General features: G+C 31.9%; 1 protein-coding gene across 1 annotated transcript in view; it reads right to left on the reverse strand.

Annotated features, from left to right (window-relative positions):
- Nucleotides 1-12823, reverse strand: part of LOC148280613 (insulin-like receptor) — a 226023-nt gene extending 213200 nt beyond the window's left edge. Inside the window, exon 1 of the mRNA XM_088228122.1 lies at nt 12084-12823. Within this exon, the coding sequence (XP_088084248.1) occupies nt 12084-12151 (68 nt within the window). The 5' untranslated portion in view covers nt 12152-12823. The remainder of the gene's footprint in view (nt 1-12083) is intronic.
- Nucleotides 12824-27578: the final 14755 nt, after the last annotated feature.

The following is a 27578-nucleotide window of genomic DNA, read 5'->3' on the forward strand; positions in this document are numbered from 1 at the left end:
CAAATTTAAAAGAATCACTATGTAAAGCGCCTTTGAGGTATTTTGTTACGAAAATGGCGCTATATAAGTTATCCATAATAATATGGTTTAATTGTTGTCTCATTAGGCATTAACCGCATGGGTTTAAACTCCGGGAAATACGGTTGAACTTACTACGCCTAATCTCATCTTCCTGTTGCCATAGTAGAAACAACGACCAGAGTCGCCTGGTTCTATATATAATATTTGAAGCACTAACTTTGTGGTTATTCATTATATTATACCGGGTGTTCTTTAAACCTTGTCACATCCGAAACCACGATGATCAGTATGAGCAAGAAGACATATTGGCACATTAAAATTAATTGTTTAGAACGATAAAAAATTAAAGAAATAAAATATAGAAAAAAAAACAAATGGTTGCTTACTTCTGCAGGGGAGAAACGAAGAGGGGGGAGTCTGAACCGCATGGCCGCGCTCCCTTCGCTTCTGCCCTGCAGAAGTAAGCAACCATTTGTTTTTTTTTTTCTATATTGTATTTTTTAAGATTTTAGTCGTTCTAAAAAAATATTTTAATGTGCCGAAATTTCTTCTTTCTCATACTGATCATCGTGGTTTCGGATGTGACAGGGTTTAAAGAACACCCTGTACAATTAAATAAAAACTATTTGTTTTAAACTACTTAATATTGATTTAACTACCGACCGGTTTCGAAGCTACACAAGCTTCCTTATCAAGAGCTAACCAATCTTTATTAGGAAGCTAGTGTATCTCTGAAACCTGTCGTTAATCAAATAAATATTTAGTCGTTAGAAACAAAGTGTTTTGTTTTAGTAAATAACCTGAGTAGGTGCGAGTCAACATATTTTTAGAAAAGTAACCCATTCAAATCTTTGATAATTTTTGCTTCAGCGTGGCTAACATTTTTTTTCATATAAATAGGGTTATTAAACATTCGAACGCACTGTACATAATACATGTACGGCCCATTTTACACCATGGCAAAAATACACGCGGCACTATAATATGTGTTGGATATTTTTTTGTATTAAAAATATTTTCTTATTATATTTATTTAAAGCCAGGCAAACGAAATATTCATTACACAATGAGGCGGACTAATATGCTTTTAATTACCTTTTGTAGGATTTAAACCCAAGAATAGCCGCTAAATAAATTTCAAATATATGCAAAATAATATAATAAATCAATCCATCCTAATTTTATCGTGCCGTGTGGATTTAGACGATACGTGTGAAATGGGCATAATTCTACTAAATTATTATATCTCTTCTTTAATAGTTTTGTTGCATAAATGTGTATTTAAAGAAGTAAGATCCTTTCAAGTATTCGAAACATTTTTCTTCCGATATTGTTATTTTATAATAAAAAGGAACAATGTAGAAAACTAATCGAAGAATAAATAATTATTATCAAGTTGTAAAAAGTTCTTGATAAAATAAGATAAGTTATTTTTTTGTTTTGTACATCATTTTATGAAAATGACCTAAATTATATTGTTATGGTATTTGTTACAATCAATATAGTGTAAAGTTTCCGCAAACCAAGTTTTGTAAAATATTCGTTGAAAATAAACGTAAAAATAGCATTCTTCAATAAAAAATTATAAAAGCGCCATCTATGAATAATTACTTTCATATTTTCGTTTAGAATCACCTTAAAGCCACCAGACCTATTAAAATCCTTTCAGATATATGAAAATGTATCTGAAAGATAAAGTTACCAATGGGATTTACAAAAAAATATGAAGGAATTGTGGCGGCCGTTAATAATTATAAATATGCATTTATATTTGTTATTATAGTATTTTTCAAATATTTATTTTTTCAATATGTAACAAATTATTTAATTGAATAACAAGAGAACTGAGCTGAAACTAGTTTGCTTTTTTTTTTAAAAGTACAGTGCGTTCGAATGTTTTATAAGTCTACGTTCTTGAAGTAAGCACCAGGCGCATTCCGCCTATACATATCTACTGTGAACACGGCGCATCTCTCGAATATTTAAAAATAATAACACGTATTTTATTATTAAAAATTACAAATATGTAAAAAGTAATAATCAATAAACATTCCTAAAAGTATCTCTGAAATAAATTTAACCTATACATCTGTTTGTATTTGAAATGAATAAAATAAAAATGTTCATGCGCACGCGATTTACAAATTCAAATAAAATTTTCAGTATACATACCTACCTATATGTATTATGTATGCTTATTTCCCATATCAATTTTCTGAATATCAAGGTACATTGGCTTTGATAGTATTCGTTATTTGCGCTGAAATCAGGATACTACTCTTCATTTTGAGTCTAGTCGTATAACAAATGTTCGAATTTCCGCACACGCGTATTAAGGTTCATAACGTTGTATTGCCTACGAGACTCATAGAGATAAGAGCATCAAACTCGTGTAGTGCGAAGAAAAAAAGACTAATTACATGTTGCATGAAGTTTTAAATAGCGTATTATTGTAATTTGTCCAACACTTAAAAACATCTCGAGTTTTAGGTACTGTCCTAATGTTTACAGCCTCACCGCTAGACGCGCCTGCAGCTGGCTCCGTTAATTTATAGAAGATCAACTATCAATTAATATAATGGAAAACTTATAAGGCACCATATTCGTAATACCTCAAGCGCACTTTACAAAAATGATTCTATGCAATATTGATTTCAATTAGATATCTACCTTTATCTTCTATTATATCTACTAAAAGTAAGAACATGATTATTTGTTGTCAGCATCCCCACTGATAATATTTACCGCACGCGCCTGAAAAGCATGTACATTTGAATGAGTTATATGAAAACTTGTCACGTACACATAAGCTAAGTTTATTAAAGATTTGAATGGACTCGCAAAATGTAAATGTAAATACACCGGAACCTTTTTTACACGGATTATACGTTCCAGGCAGTAGTGTAAAAAAGTGTACTAAAAAAAGAACAATGGTGGATAGGTTCCCTCGTATAGAAATCAATTCCGGATTTCAACAAAAATAAATTGTTTACTACTGTACTTCAATTTTATAAAATAAATAACAACGCAACAAAGATTATTAAACGCATAGTGAGTAAAAGAGCAACGTAGGAAATGAAAAAATCAAAATGGGCTATGTATAGCGTGTGAGCTCGCCAATATATGACAGTAAAAATTTTATTGTCTTTGAATTTCCTAGAGTTTTAACCATCGAAAAAAAATAAGATTGCAAATAAAATCAACAGACAATGGAAATTTCATGTGTATTATTTTAATAGATTGTTTATAACAGAAAAATACATAGAGAAATATGCATTTTTATTTTTTGTAATAAAAACAGTCTAGTAAATTCGAATAAATAAAAATACGCTTTATATTAACAATATTAATTAAAATGCAAAAATAACATTGAATACTTGAAAAATAAATATTACTGAGTGTTACAAACATAATTTAAAAAACGGATAGCGATTAAAAGTAAAAGCTATCTTTAGTTTAATTCTTATAGCGATAAATACATAAACATTATAAAACAGGAGTTATACAAATACAAAAATAATATTGTAACTAGGTGGCTACCTACACGGTTAAATTTCGAAACACCACGCAATTTCTTATCTCGGCTACGCTATGTAAAATGAAAAAAAAAAAAAATTAATAATTTCATCACGTCATGAAGTCGCCCCTGGGTAGCGCCTGCTAACGTCAATCAACAAAAACATCCTCGTTTTAATTACAATATTTCGGCTACGCCATAAATCTCTTTTTTTAAATAATTTCTCACGTCACAAAGTAGCCCCTGGGTAGCGCCTGCTAACGTCAATCAACAAAAACATCCTCGTTTTAATTACAATATTTCGGCTACGCCATGAATCTCTTTTTTAAAATAATTTCTCACGTCACAAAGTCGCCCCTGAGTAGCGCCTGCTAACGTCAATCAACAAAAACATCCTCGTTTTTATAACAGTATTTCGGCTACGCCTTGAATTTCTTATAAAAAATGTCAAAACGTCACAAAGCCACTCTCTGAGTGTCGCTACTGACATCATTTACAAAAACATAATTATTTGTGCTTTTTTCAGGTACGCAACATTTTTTTTAAATACACCTACCTAACCGATAAAATACTATTAGTAATTAAACCAAGGTGTGCTTTAAAGTTCCGTATGGCCAAATAATATTATTTATTATTAGAATATTAATGACATGTAGTTCAAGCATTGCTGCATTCACGTTGCTTTACTTCTGAGAGCTCAACTGCTATGTTTTTCTATGGTTATGTTAATGTCATCTGTCATGTATTGGCGAGCTCACAGGCTATACTTACGCCATCAAAATTCAATTTATTGTTTAAAAAAATATTTATTTAATGTCTGTACTGTGTTATTTCGAAACCGTGTATAAAAAGATTCTAGTGTAAAATAAAATGGTACAATACTAACTTATTTAGTTAATTTTTACTTTATAATGCGCAAATAAATACAATTTAACTCCAATGTCCACGGATCTAAAGAAATAAAATAACGAATCTATTGTTTAAAATCTAAGAGTAAGTACTTAAATAATGTGATTATTGTTACCTCCGCCAGCGACTCGAGTCAGTCGAGAAGGTTAGTTGAAGAAGATTAGTTGGTTATATATAGAATTTCACGTTCAATAAGCGGTTCTCAGTGGCGTGAAGTCAAGTTATTACTACAATGGATGAAATAACACAACCACCCCTTCGCGTTTACCCCCAACCGTCCGACCCCTCTCAACTCTGTAGTACTCAACACTACTACTCCCGTACTCGTCGGTATACGAGTACCCGCATGGCTACTACAGAATACACTACTATTTAGTACGTTGGGAAATAATCGCGTGTAAATTATTATTGACGAAATAAATATAAAAAATCCATTTAAATGTATTTATTTAAGTAGAGTTATAAATACAATTATTTCGTTATTTATTTTTAAATTTATATATGATTTGAGTTGCATAGTTATTGTATTATATTGATGTTTCTGGTGAAACGTATTGAAGAATATATTAAGCGTTTCAGAATTTTTTTACTTTATGAAAAACCAATCGCTACCTTACGGGATAAATATGGGATATTACCAAATTTAGAAAAATGTAACAATAAATAGTAAGACACATTTCAATAAAATAGGATATCTCCCTGTTTGTACTTAAACATATTTGGAAATGCGGTTGTTCAAAAATTAAAAGTATTCATTCCATTCAGCATTATTTTCTTTAATCCGACTAGTACTAAATATATCCAGTATGAGCTTAAACTTAAAATATGCCTATTTGGATACATAACATAAAAAATATAATGTACTCACATTCAAAATTAAAGATATTACAAGGATGCAAACATTTAAACTAATTTTTTTTTGATTTGATAGCTGTAAATCAAAATTAGTGAGCTGATAACACTCGATTCATAATTTTAAACAACCTGAAAAGCATTCCAAAATAGCATCTTATATTTTTATTGAAAAACATTAATAAAAACTCACTAATTAGAAAAAAAACGCGTGCGTAAATAATAGTATTTATCAAAAGCCGTGGTTATAGGTATTCCAGAAATAAATGGAATTTAAGGTAACCATGAAAGTGGGTAGGGTAAATTTTTATATTTATACTAGGTATATAAAATAATTGTGAATAATTGTGTGGACCTGGAAATTGTTAAGTGCAACATTTAAGATTTGATTGCGTTTTCTGTGCCTCAAAAAGTAGTTGAGAAATAATGATAATAAATTTTTCAATTACGTTTTATAGAATCCTTCATATTAAATGCGCCGATTTTACTCGTTTTCTTTTCTAACACACTACCGTGTCTAAATAAGTCCCCCTTTTGCATATTTTAGGTCTTTGACACAGATACAACACTTATCGATATAACTTTTATATATATTTCCGCAATCGGGAATAAAATCTCAGAGATTTTACGTGACCGACGAAGGTTTCTAAAAAAAATATACCAGATATCGATTTGAAGATAAAAATCCCTCGCTGTCGTTTTATAACAAATGACCATTAGTATTTTTCATAAGAAAAAATTGCTACGGCACTAACATATGAAAAAACATTGTCATATTAATTTCGTCTTACAGTATTGATTCGAAAATATTTTCTCGCGGTCACAATCACACTCGTAGGTATTTGGAGGATTTTAAATAAAAATAAAATACATTTGTAATACATACATGCGCAGTGCTGTACTGGTGGTGGATAAAAAAACAACAATGAAAATAGGGATAATGTAACTAAACACTGAACATCACTATTAGTAATGGGCGCAACCAGCAACCTCCTTCCCTCTGGCGAGTTATCGAAGGACTGAAGGATCCTATCACTCCGATACTACCTACGATATTCATTTGCGACAATTTTAATACCTTGGCGGTAGCGAATATTCCAACATCATTATCATGATTCGCTATCGATTCAAAATAAGGTACCCACACACCTAATCTATTTTTTAAAGATTATCTCGAGGCACTGACTACAGTATAATTATTAATGGTAGAAATGTTAAGTGTTGCTGATGTTATTATCCAAATACTGTATTTTTACCAATCACGAATGCATCCAAATACGCGCAGTACGCTTTGTATCCAGTTTCCAGTTGAAAATAAGTAGATTTGACCTTACTCATCAAAGAATAGTGAATAATAATAATAATAATCTTTATCTATTATTTACATCGTATACTTTTGCATAAAATTGTAACATGGTGACCATAAAAAGTTCAAAAAATCACAGTGATTACCTGCTGTAGTATTTCACTAAAAAAACACATTAATGAAACAAACTATTAAAGCAAAAAAACTTTTTAATATTTCTGTGAATTATAGATGCTTTATTAAAAAAAGAACGGTCAAAGTGATAGCAGGCGATCACTATCGCTAGGGCAGTCATTAATCATTTGTTTTCTATTTTTAGTTGTCCATTAAAATGTGTATACAAATATATCAGCGCGCTTATAAAACACATAATAAAAAAACTGGAAATTATCATAAAAATCAAATTCCGGGTTGTGGCAGTACCGGACGCAGCACGTGGCAGTATTGTGGACTCACAGACCAATAGGTCCGAGGTTCAAATCCCCCTCTACCACAACTCGATTTCCATTTTTCCAACACAATTGTTTACGACTTTTGAGAAATGGTCGGAAAATTTAAATACTTGAGTAAATAATAAGACCACGAGTATTTCTCATCTAAAAAAATTAAAAACACAAAAATAAAACTTTACTAAGAATTTAAAAACAATACTTATTAATTCGATTTGAGTTGATTGTAAAGATATAATAACTTATTTGAATATAAGTTATAAATTTAAAATACTTGGTACCTACTCTTCCACTTATTCATTTGACCAATTAGCGCATTCGCCCTCTAATGGGCATCTTCAGACTGGTAAAAGATTATAGTACCAATTTATAACTTATATTTAAATATAAATACCTATTGATATTTTTGAGAAGTAAAAATAATAACGTTTTAATAATAAAATTAATACAAACTTAATAAATAAAAAAATTTAGTCTACAACACATGATATCAAAGATCTTCCTTCCCACCTAACGAATAATATATTATGATTAACATTACAATATTTGAGTTTGTCCAAATATTCGTAGACAAAAGACTGGATTTCACCCCCTTGGGAAATGGTCCAAGAAGAAGAAGAAAATTTAAAAATTGTTTTCTAGGCGTTGCCTAGTATGTGAAATAATTAAGTCAGATGAATCTCTTCACAACAATAAAGGTTTCAGCTCTTTAACTTCACTAAAATCAACAAATGGAAGAATTGAAGAAATATGGATGTTCAAACATAGGCTAAATGGTGAATGTTACACAGTGTGTAAAGTGGCCACTTAAACCAGCCAATGACAGGTCATAGGCCCTGTAAGTGCCTAGAATTCCATATTACCTTATTTAAGGTATTCTCCATACCTGTTGTAATTTGTTAACTATGATTAATTTATGATAAAGTTAGGTTTCCTCTTAACATTTGTTATTTTGTGTAATTATTTATACAATTGATCAACCCATAAGACTCCTAAAAAGGTCATTATCGTCATAATTATCATTCCATGTCCGCTCCCTACCTAAAGCATAAGGTGTCTACAAAGAGCCTCCATGCATCTCTATCAGCTCCTGTGCGTCCTTCAGGTCAAGTCAGGTTCACCCCCCGTAGTTCTGACATAAACTGCCGACGAACAGTCAGCATTGGACGTCCAAGACGTCGAGAAACTGATGCCTTGTAAAATAGGCACGCGTGGTTAAGGCTCTCAGGAGGCATCCGCAGTATATGGAGTAGCCTACCGTATCCCCTCTGCTTGATGACAGCTGTTTTCTGATTACTTCGTTCTTCACAAAGTCAAACCACCGCACACACCCGAGATTCTTCTGAGACATCTATTCTCAACACTCAGTATTCTGCTGTTTTGGGCCCTAGCGAGGTGCCACGATTCGCATCCGTAGAGGAGAGTAGAGTAGGTGCTATTATTATCTTCTGCATTATTCAAATGAATGTTTATATCTCCACATAAAACTGAATTATGTATTCTCGGTAACTTTGATATTAATGGTTTTATTTCGATTAAAAAAGTATTTTGGTTCTTGTTGGAGTCTATATACACAGCGAGTACATTTGTAATTTCTTCCTTGCCTAGATTTAATTTTACCTAAATTATTGCTATTACAGAGCTTTTAATTATAATATGACAGGTATTTTTTATATTACACTTAATATAATATCATAACCCCTTTGTTTATTTCTTGTAAATAATGAAAGGAATTTCCCCCTACAGCGCGGAAGAGTTTCTAAAATTCAAAAAATTATCGATTTATAATTCCACCTACAGCAGCTCTGTAAACCGAACCATGAGAGTTTTAATAGGCAATCAGTGGTAAGGCTAAGTTATTTTGTTGCTACGAACATGAAATCGGACGTTTGTACATTTTGAACAATTAGATACTTCAGTGCTACGGGAAATTGGGTATATGTTTTCTTACGCGCAGTAAAAAATATAGCATTTAAGTGTATGGCGAATTTCCTCTAAAATGTATAAAAAATGAATGGTAAAAGAAGCTTTCAAATTACCGATTACATTGTTATTAAGAACCATACCGGGTTTGTAAATAAGGGTAAAATATAGAAGTGCCTATACTATAAGTATTAAGTACTTTTAAAGGAGGATTTCATTGTATAGCCAAATATTTCAATTTCGAATTGTACATAGGGATAGTTTTTTAGAAATATGTCAAATTGTTATAAAAATAGATATTTAATATATATCTCTGGATAATTTGTACGGTGTTGGTAGCATTATTTTGAATGACATATTCTTCATTATTACATTTAAATCGCTCACCTTCTCAACATTTTGCATGTATATTATAATATCCGAATATTTAGTGTGGTTAGGACAGAATCTTCTTTAGTACATTTCGATACCTCCGTACAACAAAAAATAATCAGGCCTAAAGGGCCGATATCTCTAGGTGTCCAAGATATTAATAAACGAAGTCCCGAATGCCCGATTGACTGAAGCCCGGGGCCCGAAGAAATGACGCATAGCGCCCTTCTGATGGCAAAACGATGCACCTATAGATGTATCGATTTGCTTTAATACGGCTGAGGTCTATCATATATTATGGTATTTAAGATTAGAACGGCGAAGTTTCTTGAAAATGTATGGGGAAAATAATAAAAATACTTTTATAGTTTTATTCCATTTTTATTTATAATTTTTTATAAAATTTTTACCAGTGACCGGGTTTCGTCGTGACCGACATTGTCAGACTTCTATTTCTATGTTATTTACAAGTGCAAGCAGGGGTTGGAAATCATGATTTTATATAATTATGGAAATAAAAGAATTTAAATTAAAATCATTTAAGTTAAGTAAGTATAAGTTAACTTATACTTAAATGATTTTAATGGTCACTGGTAAAAAAATTATAAATAAAAGTGGAATAAAACTATAAAAGTATTTTTATAATAATTAAAATGCAGTTCCACCAAGAAATGTCAGTAGAAAAACTCAATAAATTAAAAATATTTTTATTAAAACGAACTACTTGGCATAACGTCACTAGTCAACCGGTGATAAGAGAGTTGTAATAGATTTCCGGTTTACGGTAAATCAACTGACGAATCAGCAGAACTCATCGAGAAGAAGGAGAAGAGAACTTAAGACGCACGCGAAAAAATTACAAAAATACAAAGCTTAACGTTAACGTTAACGATACATATATATTTATATTAATTTCCCTAGTTGATTAATCATAAACTGAACAATCATAATTTTAACAAAAAATATTTATTTGAAAAAAAAACACCGAACTTCCTCATTGGCAAACTTGGTGTTTTTACAGAAGAGTAATGTTTCAAATTCAATAAAATATTTTTAAGGCAATTATCTCAGTTCCAGGCGCGTTTCGTCCATACACACTGTGGATGGGGCGCATCCCTTGAATATTTTAAAATAATACCATGTATTTTATTATTAAAAAAGTAATAATCAATAAATGTCCCTAAAAGTATCGCTGAAAATGTTAATGCGCACGCGATTTACAAATTCAAATAACATTTTCAGTATACATACCTACCTACTACCTATATGTAATTATGTATGCATAGCAATGTTCTGAATATCAAGGTACCTTGGCTTTGGTAGTATTAGTTATATGCGCTGAAATCTGGATACTACTCATCATTTTGAGTCCAGTCGTAATACAAATGTTTGAATTTCCGCGTACGCGTATCAAAGTTCCTTACGTTGTCGTATTGTTCTACGAGACTCGTAGATATAAGAGCATCCAACTCGTGTAACGTATTGCATAAAGTTTAAAAAATCGTATTATTGTAATTTGGCCAAAATTTCTCGAGAGATTCTATGCAATATTGATTTCAATTAGATATCTAGCTATATCTACCGTCATACTTACAAAAAGTAAGAATATGATTATTTGTTGTCAGCATCCCTGCTGATATTATTCACCGCACGCGCCTGTTCAGTTCGAGCTTTTTTGAGATGCATCGTTTTGCCATCAGACGGGAGATGGGCCGAACTTTCTAGCATGTCACAGTTCAGTCGGCTATCGCCAACTAGAATACACGCATGCTAGTATACATAGGTACATCTCAGAAAAACAAACCAACACGTCGTTTCTACGTAGGAGTAGGCTGAGAGGATAGAATGCCACACCAGTGTCTCGGCGCGGAGACCTCGCCTCCTCTACATCGTATTATGTAAGCACGCTGATTATTTCGCATTATTATTACCCATACATATATCTTGAATCACTATTTGTGCAAACAGCAAAAAAATATTGAATAAATTAAATTAATAATAAGACAATTTTTATTAAATAATTATTATTATGGAAAACTTATATAGCGCCGTTTTCGTAATATAATACCTCAAGGGCGTTTACATAGTAATTCTATAGATAAATACATTTAATTGAAACTTTTAAATTTGTTTTTTAATTAAAACAATTTATTTTGTTGTCACATGCTACAGATTTATTCAAATGATTTAGATTTATTCAAATAATGTTGCATATATTGCGCAATACGGAAAATTTATTTACAGGGCAAACAAATGAACTTTGTCAACAAGCACAAGCATAAAGCTTTATTATCGGGGAGTAAGATTACTGTCAGGAGGATAGTCGATAGCGGAAAGAACCCAAGGGCAGGTATAAAGTATCGGGAATGTGAGAACTGAGAACCTCCAGCTTCTACAGTCACCAATACTAACGTACATAATGCGTAAGGTAATGTTTTGATCAGCATAACTCGCATATTTGTTTTACCGGCGAGAAATAAAAATTTAATCAGACAGATAAGATAAATTATTCGCATCGCCGAAATACATTAAGTACACACAAAAACAACATGTTTGCGTAGTGATCATAACAAGGTTGCTAAATGCGAACGGTTCTATAATTCTACATTATCAACACACGCTGCGCCAGCGGAGGAGGGCGGAGGTAATGTTGTTATTGTGTCCCTCTCTGGCTCCACTCGCGGCCCGCAGCGCCAGATGGCAGATTGCGGGTCAGCAGCGCGGGAAGACTTACCAAGAGTTACCCGAAGGCACGGAGCGTCCGGAGTACCCTGCGACGGAACAATTCCGCGCAATTTCCATTCGAATAATGTTCAGTAAACGGTCCAACACGCGAATAACGTTCACAACACGGAACAACAACAAGTTCGAAAACGTACAACGCTGGTGTTACACTTTTTACGCGCTATTTTAGTGTGGCACCGCGTCATAACAGGATGCGTGAGCTTGTGTAGCGGTGCTGCGGCTGAGGCTGCGGCGCGTGGTTCTACAGGGCGACTGTAAACACCGAGGCCATGCCGGCACCCGCGTGGCGAGCCGGGTCGCCGGGCTCCGGGCTCGCTGGTCACTGCACTGCGCTCCCGCCCTGTGGCACTCCCGGCCACCTCGGATAGGTATCGGTATCGAACCCCGGTGCCCGGGATGGCGGCAAACGAGCCGAGTCACAATCACAACAATGGCCGCCGCGGGGCTCTCCGCACTACGCACGCACCGCGCAGGCGATCGACGCGAACGCCCTAAACCAAAACACGGTACGTATCGTCTTCCCGCCAATATCACGGGAGAACTGCGTAATGCCGCGGAATTTCGACATGAGACACGATCAAATTTAATGGAAACACTGCGATGAGCGAAAGTATCGTGAGAACGCACGAGGTAAACATGTTAAAACGCTCGGGCGTTCAACCCAGCGAATCGAGCAAAATAACCGACACGGCACGACAGAACGACTCGGTCGCCGAGCACAAACTGAGAATAGTAATGCGCGTAATCGGTCAGGATAAACAAAAAACCGGTTGTTATCATAACCGAACTATTCGATCGCGATCTTCAGGTTAATCGGTTAACAACTAACATTCAGTCATACTTATTTATTTATTTATTTATTTATTGTGGATAACTTATATAGCGCCATTTTCGTAATAAAATACCTCAAGGGCGCTTTACATGGTGATTCTACTGTTAAGTTAATTTAATTGAAGCTTTAAATTTGTAATTTGATTAAAATAATTTATTTTGTTGTCACGTGCTACGGATTTATTCAAATGATTTAGAGAACAAGTGGGTTTTAAGTTTTTTCCGAAACATCACTTCACTTTCACAGCCTCGCACCTCTGCTGGGAGAGCATTCCATGCCATAGGGCCTGCGACCGCAAATGCGCGCTCACCAAATTTAGTGCGCTGTTTGCGTAGAGGTATAATAACTTTTCCTCTCGCCGTAGACGTAGCTGATCTAAGCGTGAGACGCCTGTCAGCCAGTTCATCTGGAATGCATAGTTCCCTTAGATATTCCGGAGCCGAGTTGTGCAGTGACTTATACATAAGCCAACAGAGTTTGTATTCGACCCTCTGTGGAAAACGTAGCCAGTGTAGTTCCTTATCTTATACTTATCCTATAATCGTAACCGTATCCGCCATCGTTAATTCTGATCATGATTAGTCCCTTCTAAAACAATCCCTATTGAATCGGTCTTCACTTGTTACTCGGTAAGACCGGTTCTCGTAAAGTTGAAATTTTTTATTAAAACGTCGAAAACTTTGGGTTACTGTTCATCAAATGTAATAGTCATGAACTCACGAAACGATTTAAAAAAACATCTTCTGCTAACGATTGCGAATATTATGGCATATAACTGATGACCGATTGCCTCATCGGTTAAGAAAACGGCGTGTTACTAAGGATTATTTTTTAGCATAATGTTTGATATTTCATAAAGCATAAAGTTGCTGACTATTTTAGTCATATTCAACTTAAGATATCAATCGAAAAATTCTCACAAACGGGTATGAATTATTCGACTGCATCTATCAATCGGTTATGCACATCGCTAACAAGACTGACTGAAAGCTGAGGAAGGGGCGGGGCCCCTTGCCCTCCGCCCCCCGCCTCCCGTCACACGCAGAGCCCACGCTACTACTACAGCTCTCGTAAATTTGGAAGACGTTGCCTACTACGCGCGCGCCCGAGTAGGGAGTAGCGAACAGAAGTAGAGGTTGTCAACCTCCGTACTCATCCGATCTATTGCGTCGTACTTGGATGTTGAGTGAACGACCACACTTCTCACTGAGAAATGCGGGACATTTCCGCGAACTTTGTCACGCGGGGCAAGGACCGCTCTTGATTGAATTTTATGTATTTCTATCTGATGCTTACGGTCACGCGGAACCAAAATATATATTTTAAGACCAATTGAATAGAGTTTTAATAACTGCAACAAAGTATTTTATAAATCTATGGAATTAAAAAAAATAGTGCTTTTACTAAATTTTTAGCCTACTTACAATAATATTAAGAATAGTAATCTTCTGTCAATAAATATATTAATTACTAGGTCAAAATCTTTTTATGATGAAATTTTTTACAGTATTTTTAATATGCACCACTGGGTGCGGAAAGTGAAATGATGATGATGATGATTGTTAATATTTTGTTATTTATACGCAAACAAATAAATAATAAAAGAAAAATTCTTTCATGTTACTTTTTTTTCTTCTTTTAATTATTATTCTTATGTAAATAATAGGTTCCTAAACTTATTTCACCCACTGCCCACATTGACAAGTCAAAAATTTCTACCGGGGGGGCGGGGGAGATACCGATACATGAAAAAATGCCATACAGGCCGGGACCAATTTCTCCCACTTTCATACATTTTTAATTTTTTTTTTATCAGCCATCGCTCTTCTGGACCACCTTAACGGGCCAGTGGTGACAGCGTATTGATAAAAAGGGTTTTCATGGTCAAAGTGATTTATTTTTTACGAATCAAAAGCACCATTACTTAAATACTGTATCAACTTTATGAGGAATTTACCTTGCGATTGCTTGGGATATTCTAAATACAAAAATTCAATGCCTCTAAATTACAGTCCAAACATTTTTTTTTTGTTCAAGCCTTAATTTTATTTATTTAAATTTGATTTAAATTGTACCTGTATATATAATAAGGAAATGTGTTTGCCATTGTTGAATGGACTGAATAAGTCCACAAAAAATATAAAAACAAGTAAATAACATAACATATAGTGAAATAATAATATATGATTTTGGAAACATTTGTAAATATTTTAGGGTAATAGATGAGCCTAGGAGTAATGTGATAAATAGAAATACGTTTTATATCAAAATCGATTTTCCGAATGGAAATCTAGTTTAACACCCTTATAATTGCGCTAATATATAAATATACACACAGATACACATAAAATATGATTATGTTGACATACCTTTTAATGTTTAAAAATCGTTAACAAAAATATTTTAATTTGAAAAAAAACTTTTAATTAATGAAGGCATTCTACGTGCCCAACTAAGTTTCTAAAATATGAAATATACATTTAAACAATGTTTGTCAACGACCCTTGTAGGTACAGGATAAAATTAAAATAATCTTGTGAAATCGTAAAGCTGCATGAAAAAGAATTACAGTTTATTCTTGGCACGGTTTATCTTTATTTATTTACTTTGATATGCGGATTGTTATTTTGTTGTCAGCCTTTTGTTTCCGAATACCTATTCCTTTTTATTTTTTACCAAGTTTAACAGTAAAATGAACCAAATATATGCCCATAATTTATTTAAGTGTCCCGACTTAACACGCATCTTTCTAGCAAGTTGGGGCATATTTTTTAAAACTATTATAAAACCCTTACGGATTATTATATTCATTTCACAAAAATAATACATCATTTTTTATTTATACTCTATTGTTGATAATTATATTTTTTACGACTTTTAAAAAGTTTGTCTGAGTCTTTTGTTTAGTTTTTTCTAGTAGTTTATTGTATAATTTCAGTTCCTGATTTATTAGTCTCGATTGTCCTTGTCTTTTTTTGGAATGTTGTATGTGGTATTGTTATGATATTTTTGTATTATGTCTATGTTTATTACAATTATTTTCAAGTTATAGTTCTTTGTCTACAATAATATCAGCGGCTAACTTATGAATAAATTTTAAAGATTCTAGTTGAAAAAGTTCATTTACATTTGATTGTTTAGTTTTTTCAAAAGATTTCTTTTTGTTTGATAAGGTAGGTCAAATACTAGCTTCAATATTTTATTTTGCTGTCGTTGTAGTCTATTTATGTCATTTTGGTTTCCTGTTCCCCGTCATTGTTGCATATAACATATTTTAGATTTGACGGCTTTATACTCAATATTTTTTTCCGTTTTCGGAAAGAAAAAAAAAGATTTTTTAAAAAAGACTCGAGAATGTTGCTATTTTGCTAATTAAATTATTGATGTGAGCTGTCCATATCAATGAATATTTATTTTATGTTGTAACTGTACATAAATAAACAAATAAAAAATAAAGTTTCCGTGTGCAAATGTGTGCTATTCTGTCATCATTCAATGTTTGTCAAATTTGTACAATTTAATTTTATCCTTATTGACTTGTAATGTTTTATCATTTTTCTATGACCACGTCCGATAGTTTACGTTCCCTGACCGCGATACGTTTCGCGGTCCGCGCACGCGCAGTTGTGCCCCGCCCGACTTATGAATGAGCATAGTAGAGTACTGAGTAGCGCCGCGCCGCGCCGCGCCGTGGTTCGTCGCGCCGCTGCGGCGTGTCTACATTTCATGTACTTAATAAAAACAAAAAATCCAGCTGTATGTATAGCTAATACGTTTTTAAAGTAATTGTAAATTTTCTAATGCGCCTCGATAAATATTTAATACCAAGCACATATATGTTTCATTTTCCAAAGTTCACGGTACCAGTACCTTTTATGTACATTGTCGCTTTAATTCGTTTTTGTCCAACTATTTTTAACGAAATTAATAGTATTGATCAAAGGTAATTCATATATATAAATACAGTTATTTCTATTTTTGTAGGTATGTCTTTCGCATTTTTGATTTTCTATTGAATATGTTTTGTAACTTAAATTATATTAATAAAACTTTTATTATTCTTGTTGGTTGGAAGAAATTGCCATTTGTCAATAAGCCCGCCAATTTACAATTTTCACTATTCACAAAAAGTTATATAAATAAAGAAATATATATTATTTTTTAAAATATGTTATCGGCATAAATAATTTATAATAATGCAACTACTTTAAATAAAACTCGTTACTAAACGTGAAAAAGTTACATAACTGGACGCCATTTTGGATCATTCACATCCGAGGATTTTTTACTGAGACAATATCCATTCAAACATGCCGAAAGAATGCTATGTGTTGTTTTAGCGGTTAAAAAATACACTTGAGAACGGGGATTATGTAGAACAAGTTCTGGAGTGCTTAAAATTATTGCCAGTTAAAAAAACCTTTTCTGCGCTCAAAGCCGATATGATCCTCAATAATGTAACATGCATGAGGAAATCCTGAAAATGGTACAAAAGGTATCATTTCGGTTGTGTTCAAATCGGATTGTGGTCCCGTAGTAGTTTGGTGGACTCGCGGACCAAAGGTCCGAGGTTCGAACCCACACTACCACAACTCGATTCCATTTTCCCGCACAAGTTATTTGACTGTTTTTAGGAAATGATCGGAAAATTTAAACATTTGATAAAATAATAAGAACTCTCAAGTATTTCACTATTATAAAAAAATACATTTGGGTTTTGTTATTGTCGTAATATTTTTTAAATCTTTTTATTTATTATACAATTTTCTTTGCATTTTACAATAGGTATACATAAGTTACAAATACAAAAAAAAACTATTACATAAACTCAAAAAAACACAAAGGCATGGCGTGTGTGTGGGTACACATTTTATTTATTATTTAAATAAAGACTACTGGAAGAATACGATAGATTTCAAAAATTAAAAAATAAGTGCTAAAATTAGAACACAATTTTTTTATCAATAAAAATGATAAAATCAATAATAAAAGTATATGCTATTTTTTAAAACAATAAGCTATTTAAATCTGCTTTTTTAATCCATAATTTTAACAAAAAATAAACTCGAAACAAATTCAAATAATTAATCTCAATCAAACTGTCCTTGTGAAATGCGTTGAACAGTTTTGGAGCTGTGAAAAATGAATGTCTTTGCCCGAGTCTGGATTTGAGATCGATTTGAGGAAATTCAAGTCAACTATTCAATCTTTAATTAGATCTATTAAAATGTTTAGGAAATAATTGTTGGCGCATAAAAACATAGTTTAGACATTGCTTCAAAAGTTCAGCTTCCCGAAATAACTGGTTGGAGGGAAAAGTTGAATTTTTATGAGGTATAATTTCAATAATTAGTTTTTGTACGGTTTTTAAAGGCTTGGTATGATTATTATAGGCTCCTTCCCTCCAATTATTCCATAATAGAGAGAAGACTGAAGCGCATGATAAACCATTTTGCTAGTGTTTGGATGAACATAACTAGTTAAACGTTTAAAAACATGGGGCAAATATCTCAATTTGTTAACATTTTTTTCAATATGTGTTCGGCATACTAAATGGTAATTATACGATCGATTACGATGTTCTATCATTACTGGGACAAGTAAAATTTAATATTCCGACTCGTAGGTTGAGAAACAATGAAGTACTGTTCATCGAGCAGCATAGAACAAACTAAGGCCTTACTTCTCCAACGACCCGTCTTTGTCGTATTTTTAACTCAAGACAAGATCTGGACTTTTTTGGTTTAAGTTTACAGCGATTAAAACAAGCACTAAATACTCGTAAATAGTCCAGATCTTGTCTTGATGTCTCTTATGTTTGTCGATGCTTCTTTTCTTTTTTATTTTTTATTTTTAACTATTCTTTTATTTTTATATTTAAACCCTATAAATTGTATAAATGGACAATGTCCGTTAATAAATAAATAAATAATATAATTAGTCCATGAAAGTTGACAGTCTAAAGTAACTCTCAAATATTTTATCGACTTTTCGGTTTTCATTGTTACACAGTTATAACCACTGAATATATATATATATATATATATCTGTGGTTATAACATATATAAGGGTTACAGTATTTAATATGAAACATAATGTAAACGTCAGAAGAAGGGGCTGAGAATTGTAAAAAGGTATAAAGAAAGTTTTTTTGCAATTGAGAGAAAGGAGATTCTTTGCGGTATCATCAGCATAAGAAAACACCTTTTTTTCATTTTTTACATATAATATAATATACATATCCATATTTTATTTAATTTTGAAATATTTTTACGGGACTCACCAACCCAATTTATATGGCTTGTATCCTTCACATAAAACATATAATTACATTATTTGTAGAATAATAAACACTAACTTAAACAAAAGGTGTGACATTAAAAACAAAAAATAAGTGCACGATATCGCAATTATAAGATAAAAAATTTAATTTTAAAACGAAATTCAAAACAGGAATATAAAAATTTAAAAATAAAAATGTGTACATAATAGACACAAAGCTTTATTTGAAACATTATTTCCATATGTTTACATACATATATTAAATATATTTATTCCATTTTATTAATGTATAAACTCCTGATCCCATCCTCTTATTTTGCCCTTGTCGGTTATGGTATTCGGGGTTTTTCTCAAGCCTGGGTGCTCTGTGATGTAATTCACCACTGTAATTAGGCCTCCTGGCCTGTTGTGGTGCAAAAAAAAAAAAAAAAAATGTAAAAAAAAAAAAATGGTAGAGCCATTTCTAAGATCATTTGGCAAAAAATTGAACACAACTGGAACCACATATTTTGGTGTTCTTTTTCCACATTGCATGTCTTTGGAATCACTAAATTCATTATGTGTAAATCTCGTATAATAACACTGTTTTAATATATTTTTCAATTCATCGCTTTTTCTTTGTTCCAAAATGATACAGAACCACAGAATTCCTCTAACCGGCAGCGCCTTAATAGATCTATATAGTACACTTTTTGTAGATCCTTCTCATTTTGTAGATATCATTAGAGACTATTTATTGTAACGATGGAATACTGTAAACTCTGCATCATTGTGATAGTCGAGTGACTCCATGCTTTGATACCATATCGTATTACCTATGGCCTTTACCAAGGAAAAATAAACAATTCTCAATGTACTTTTAGGCAGAACAAAAGACTACTTGTAAAAAGTACTAACTAGAGTCCGAAATCGATCACAAAAGTTAGATATTTGACAATTCCACTGAAAATTTAACATCTCTATAATATTTTCCTAAATATTCACTTTCAAATCATATAATATCGCAATTACAGTGAAACGGAAATTTATTATGTAGACAGTTGACATTATGGACAATGCAATTTTGAAGAATATATTTGTTTACGTGAGGTGATAAAAAAAAAAAACATTATTTTTTTTTGTATAATAATGAGTCTAAAATCATGTGCCCAATTTAAAAGTTTATCAAAATCGTTTTGCATTTTTTCTTGCTTTTCTAGTGGATTTTTCCCCGAAATCACATGTGCCGTATCGTCTGCAAATTTATTTTTTTTACATTTCGAAACAATTTTGAAAAAAATTATGTATAATTTTGGGCCTAAAATCGATCCCTGAGGTACTTCGGATAAATATGTCTGTACTTAAAATGTTTTTTTTTGAGGCTCGTTTTTCTTCCCGATAAATAATTTCGAAAAAATAAAGTAATTTTCCCCTGATCCCAATTAACTTTAATATTTCTAATAATTTTGAGTGAAGTGTCAAATGCTTTTAACAATTCTACAAATAAAACCAATATATGTAGTAAGCTATTCAATGAAATATTTATGTAATCTGCGAGTTTGTTTAATAGATCATCACGTATCAATTAGTTTGTCAGATAAGAATCGTAAATATCTCTAAGAACCGTCTTTCTTGTATAAGTTTAATTGGTTTTCATCTTTCTCTGCCGTTTCACATATTGTTATAATATCGATATTTTCGAGCGATATATTCAGTGCGAGAATCAGCTCATTCTAATATTTAGTGAGCGACCGTATGTTTAATTGTAAACAAACAATTCTCGCTTGTTATTTCCCTTTTGTCCATTTATCGAGATTGATAGTAAGCCCATAATCTATATTGTATGTTTAATAATCAATATCCTTCAATTTTCGGTGTTGTTTTTTAAGTGACTTAAGGTCCTCTTTTTTAATTTCATATAAAACACATTTAAAAATAAGTAGTGGCTTCCTGATAATGGCTTCTTCCGCTTCTTAAGTCCGCCGCTGAATGATTTGTTAATGGCATTTTTCAGTAAGTTTTTTTCTTCATTGTTTTCGCAACTAATTATTAGTTTCCGGTTTGCTGTTTTTCGAAATTTCTTAACACCAATACCGAGGTCGCTCGCATTTATATTTGACTTTATTTTTTTGGCAACTTCTTCCCCGTCTATTTAAGAATCATTCGAAGTAACAGTTATAGTATGCCTCGGTATGTTGTTGTTGTTCGGTATACTTTTTTGACAGCATCTACATATGAGTGATTTGTTCCTTGTTTTGAAGAATTAGCAGTTAATAAAAGCTGAATCATTTTACCTTGTTTAACTATTAAATCCTTTAAATGATTAACTTCCCTACTTAATGCTATAATACGATCGTTTAAATTTAATATCATTTCTGAATTTGCGTCAGTCATAATTACAGTATTGTAATTGCTTGAATTTTAGTAGGTAGAGTTGTACTTTTCGGTCACACAGAAAGAATAAACTGATTTGTATTACACTTTTAATAACTTTCAACACCTAACAACAGTTACAACCAATAAAAATGTTCTATGATTTTTTTGTACTTTTACTACTTTCGTAATATTTTTTTAGTAAAATTGACGAGATAAAAATTTGTGCGTATTTTTTTAAACTTATATATGAGATAAATAAATTGTTGATGAATAAATTGAATGAATATTGTTTTTAATAAAATTGGCGTATTGGCGAATTTTATACCAATTTTAAAAAGTTGACTCAATAAGATTATGTAATTTACGGTGTCAAATGCTTTTTTAAGATCTTAAAATATTGTTTTTTGATTCTGAACTAGAATAAATAATGTAAATATTTTTTTTTCTTTTATTAGAATAAATGTATTTTGTGCGATTAAATATTGCATCTTCTCATCTTCTGTGCTGTAACTAGATAGAAAGCCAAATTGGTTATGTGATAAAAGAGCATAAGACTCTAGAAAATGCATAATTTTGTTTTTAACACACTTTTCTAAGATTTCAGCTAGTTGTGAGATTAAAGTAATGGATCGGTAATGGTCAGATTTACTTGAGGAGCCTGTTTTGGGAATTAGTACTAATACCCGTATGCAGAGACAAAACTTAAGGTGAGGAAAGTACATTCTAATTTCAAATGCAGAGAATAACCCGAAGGTGAAGACAATAGAATGTACTTTCCTCACCTTAAGGTTTGTCTCTGCATACGGGTATAAGTATAGTAAGATATAAATATGTTGGGAAATATTCCTTTTGCGAAGCATCGATTAAAACTGTGAAGTAGAGGTGGTTCTATTGAATATTTTAATATACTTGATTATTGGTATACTACTTAGTTCATCTGGCCCATTCGCAGTGTTAATATTAAGATGGTCTAAGTATTCTGAAATTTCAGCTTCTGTTATACGCTTAAATTGAGAGAGTTCAATATAAGGATTCAGATCACTATCTGTGAAAATACAAGGTATGGAGTCATTTAAATATGTATTTAGGGTAGGATTATTATCTATGAGCGTCAGTGAAAAAATCATTGAATTTGTTTGGTATTTATTCTTCAGTAGTTACAACTTACAACAATATTATCATCGGTTATTAGCTTTTGATAAAAAACGTGTTCTTTTTATTTTCTATTCGTAATTTCATTAATCACATTCCATGTTTATTTAGGATCAGAGTTTGAAATTTGTAATTGATTTGAATAGTTATTTTTTTTGCAGTTTTTTATTGGGATATTAAAAAAAAAACGGTAAATTAATGGACTTGTGATTAGACAAACAAAAACTTTTGTGATTTTTATAAATTTTTCTTGATTAGAAATAATTTATCTTTGGGTTATCCATGATTTTATTTTTTGTGTTTACTATTTGGTGTTGCTATTAGTTGGCTGCTGTTCGTAATATGTTTTTTCAGTATTTCATAAATACATTCGAATCGTCATATGAGAATACAAATTCCACATTTCATATTGTAGCGAATTAGTTCATGTTTGGTAGTCAATTTTCATTTTCTATCTTTGTTGGTCGTTGACATAGTTAAATTGTTAGATTTAAACGTGCTACGGCAGTAAAAAGTTGGGCAGTGGTCAGTTAAGTCAATTTTGAGTGTAGTAGATTTTGGGAGACAGTTTTGGTAAGTTTTTAGAAAAATGTGATCAAGGCACTAATTTTAAAGAGAATGTTTGGCCTAGTACAGATATATACGATAAAAAGCCTGCAGTATAAATCAGATTTACGTACGCTGGTTGATTTAAAACTGAATTCAAAGGGTTTATTCATGTTAATATCTCCCGCAATAAAAAAAAGTCAATATTTTTTTTACTGACCCGTCTATTATCAACTTCAGTTCAGTAATAAAAGATTTTATATCTAGTGAAGGAGAACGGTAAATGGCGATTTTTGAATATGTCTTTCCGTTCACAGTAAAACATAATTGGATCGTGTTTGAGTAGTTTGAATTTGGCACGGTTATAGTAATTTTGGTTATTGAATGAGTTTATAAAAAATGGAAATACCATCGAGAGATGTATGTTTAGAATGCACTGAGAAAAATGAATAGCCATGAATACTAAAAGGGATACATTCTCTCGGTTGCATTTCTGTAAGAATGATAATGTTTTGTTCAATTTTAATGGAATTTAAGAGTATGCGAAATTCATCGAAATTTTTCTTAATGCCTCTTATATTTAAGTTCATGATGTTAAAGTAAGTTCCTTTTGAGTGCCAATTAAGCTCATCTACATTTTCACATATTTCAGTCCGAATAAGAATGTTTTGTTACTGCATTGTAGTAGGGCGGTTCGCTTGTAGATAGGAATATAATCTTTAATCTTCAGTGAAGAGGGATGTTATTAGGATCCTCGATATACAAGATGGGAGAGTCTGCAGTTCGTCTTATGGTTACATTGCTCGTCCATACTTAATATGTATCTGTACCATACGTATCCGACTGATTTTGTTGCTTTCGCCAACCAAAGTAGATGTTTGTTTATAGATCGTTAATTTTTCATTTATATATATTTTCCTGTCAGAGTCTGGAAGATTTAAATCTTTTAGGGTAATCTTTAATTTTCTTTTGGCTCTTCACCCTTTCTTTAGCTTTCTTTGTGTTGAATTTAACGGTCACAATTTTCTTTGCGGGGTTTGTATAGATATTTACAAAATTGTTATCATTCGTAACATCGCTACAGTTTATCGACTAATAACTTGACAGTAGTTTTCAAGTTTTCATTTTTTTAAAGTAATATTGCCTGTATTTCAAATGTTGTTTCTAGTGAATTTCATTCTTTTTTATTTAGCATGTTTACGCACTTTAGAAATTAGAAACACGTATTGGTTATTTTAAAAACATTTATTTATAAGCGTACTTTCCTAACGTTAAAAATTGGTTTTCTGCGCGCGCTTTTGCGTTCAGAATACCAACCCAGCGCTGTTTTCAACGAGCCGAATATGCTACCAAAAATTGAAGGATACTCATTTTTGGTACTCAAAAAAGTTTGTTTTTTAACGTTGACAATCAACATTCGTATTTGGTGGATCCAAATCAGGTTCTTTCCTCAAATTCTGTATAATTTCGATCCATTAATTTCTTTTCACTGACTTTTTAGGAACGAAAAGATAATATTAACTCACGTTTAAAATAGTTTAAAAACGTATGCCTATAAGTGCTTCGCTGTAACTAAGAAGAGCTTCGCAATTGCGCCGCTAGGGTAGTTTGACGTTTACAAAAAATAATATTAAAACTTGAATATTATTTTTTTTGGCGTTGTTAACAAATATTTTTCAACGAAAAATTACACAATCCTTTTTACAATGTTTATCTTAAAGGTTTTTACACGTTTTCGTGACACAAGTAGGCATTTTTGTTTCGATTCAAAAGTCACGCCTAGCTGGCGGTCGAAGAACGACTAAATACGCGCTGGGCATGAGTTAAGTGTCATTATTTTTGAGGGCTCGGGGCATGTCTATGTATTAAATATATCAATGCTTGCCCACAAATGAGTTTTTTTTATTCCGGAATATTATATAAAATTATGAATAATAATTTTATTAAATAAATTAAATAAGTAACTCCCTAGGGAAGTGGTGGTTAGTTTCAACCAATACTGATAAGGGAATTACGCCAATATCATTCATGAAAATATCAGTAATTTATCGCCGCTATCCGCGTAGATAGATAAACTACAGTATTTGACACAAACCAATGTTAAGGCTGGGAACATCCGGCATAGAATTATGTAAATACGCAATAAACATTAAATACGTGCCTAGGTACATGTTTTTATTGTGTGGGTGCTAGAACTGCTAGATACAACATACAACCACAAATAACATCGTAGTCAAAATATTTTTCATTACAGCAATAACACTTATAAGTCACTACGACTCACTACGATAGCAATACTTAGATGTTTGGTGGCCAAATACTTTTTATTATTTACAACATTGCGCATTGTTTCAAAAGTTATGTCGACTATTAAAACAAACATTTCTATTGTATCTAGGTACTACGTACTACTAATAATTATGGAAGCTGCTAACCATAATGTTGAAAAGAAAATATGTGTGCTAAAAGAACATTTAAATAATTTATAGTACACATAGGTATGCCAGTGCCCCGATTAAAATGGGAAGTTAACAGAGTTACCTTCGATAGGGAAATATCACATACTACGAATACCGATAAAAATTTATGAAATGGATTTAGAAAAATTAATTGTATTTTAAAAATCAACATGGATATCGTGGATAAAAAGAAAAAGTCCCTAGAAAAACGCGACATGTTTGATAATTGTGACGTCAAGATTCGTGACGATGCTATATAGAAGTTTTAACGGTTATGCGCAAAGTTCAAAATTAACGCAAATCATGATGTATTAGGGACAGGGCCAAAAAGGAAATCAAAATTATAAATTTAATTTTAAAAAATATGCTAATAATTAGTAAAAAAAATATTTTTTTACGCGACAGTATTTTACACACACTTATTACGAGTACTTTGAAATTGTAAAACTATTCCCTATAAAGTAAAGTAACGTCGAATTTTCTGTAAGAAAATTTGTATATGTATAAACATTTTAAATATCCCCGTTGGTAACCTGTGACCCAACACGTTTTTACATAAAGTGTGTTTTATATAAATATTTATACAGAAAAGTTCCGAATTTCAATGGGAAGCTAAGAAGGATAAAGAGTAATCAAATTTTCCGTTTTATTTTCTTAAAACATAATATGTTCATTAACAGATTACCGGCGGAGATACTTCAAATTTTAACACAAATGTTTACATTTTCGAACAAAAAATCGATTTTACTTTATAGCCAATCGAAGATACAGCGAGAAAAAAAGAAAAACTTTTCCCTCATCAGGTAAAAATAATGATTTTAGATAGTTTTTCCATTTTGTGTGGCCTTGTTTCAAAGAATTCTTACTTTTTCTTACCTACTACGTAAACATAAAAAAATAGCTGGACTTGTGGCGTAGGTAACGGCTTAGAAGCTTGCCCAAACACGTGAATTTCGTGTTCGATACCTGTTGATATCACAACAATTACCATGGAACTATAATATACCAGAAGGCGCGTAGAATCAAGTTTGTGTACATCATACTCCAAAAATTCTCCCTCTAGCCTGCGCGCATGCTTGAAGTGGCTCCGTAATGTTGCCACACCGTGAACAATATACACAAATATAAGATAATTTTGTGTTATGTCATGTTATATTTTACAGCAAAAAATATTTTACTGACTAGGCTATAAGAAAAACAGGTACTTTTATTAGGCAAACGTAACAAAAATATTGAATAATCGTTTAGTAATTCAGTAAATTAAAACCGTTTAATATTACATTCAGGTTTATTAATAGAAAGCCGGATACAAAATTTTACCACCCTGGCAATATTAAAAAATGTCCACGTTATTTTATTTAAGATTCTGACGGATGGTCAAATAATCGAATTCTTAAATAATATTACTTTTGAATTCGCTTCTTGCACATGAAATGTGATTCTACCGTATTCCCTTTTAATCCCAGAAGTATTTTAATAGACACTTGCAAACGACACCACACGACATAATTGAATTTAAATCGTCAGTTGCGTAATAAGCGACGTCTACAGAGTACATAATGGCTAAAACGTAAAACTACTAATTTGTGAGTAGTTTGTAATTGTACTCGTAATAGGCCTCTTAGTGCAAACATTATGTAATAAACACTCTATTTTGTGAACTTATATCATGTCGGTGGCTCAGTTTCATAACCAGAAATGACCAGTTTTGAAAAATGGCTGACCAACGTGAATGAATTTGTAACAAAAAATATTTTTTAACTTTTTGAAATATGGAGGTACAAAAGAGTCCCATTTATTCAATGTATTTTTTTTAACACTTGAACCGTGGTATATATTAATTACTACATTGATAATA

Source organism: Micrasema longulum, unplaced genomic scaffold, assembly GCF_059751315.1.
Source record: "Micrasema longulum isolate JH-2025_06_02 unplaced genomic scaffold, ASM5975131v1 h1tg000561l, whole genome shotgun sequence".
NCBI lineage: Eukaryota > Metazoa > Arthropoda > Insecta > Trichoptera > Brachycentridae > Micrasema > Micrasema longulum.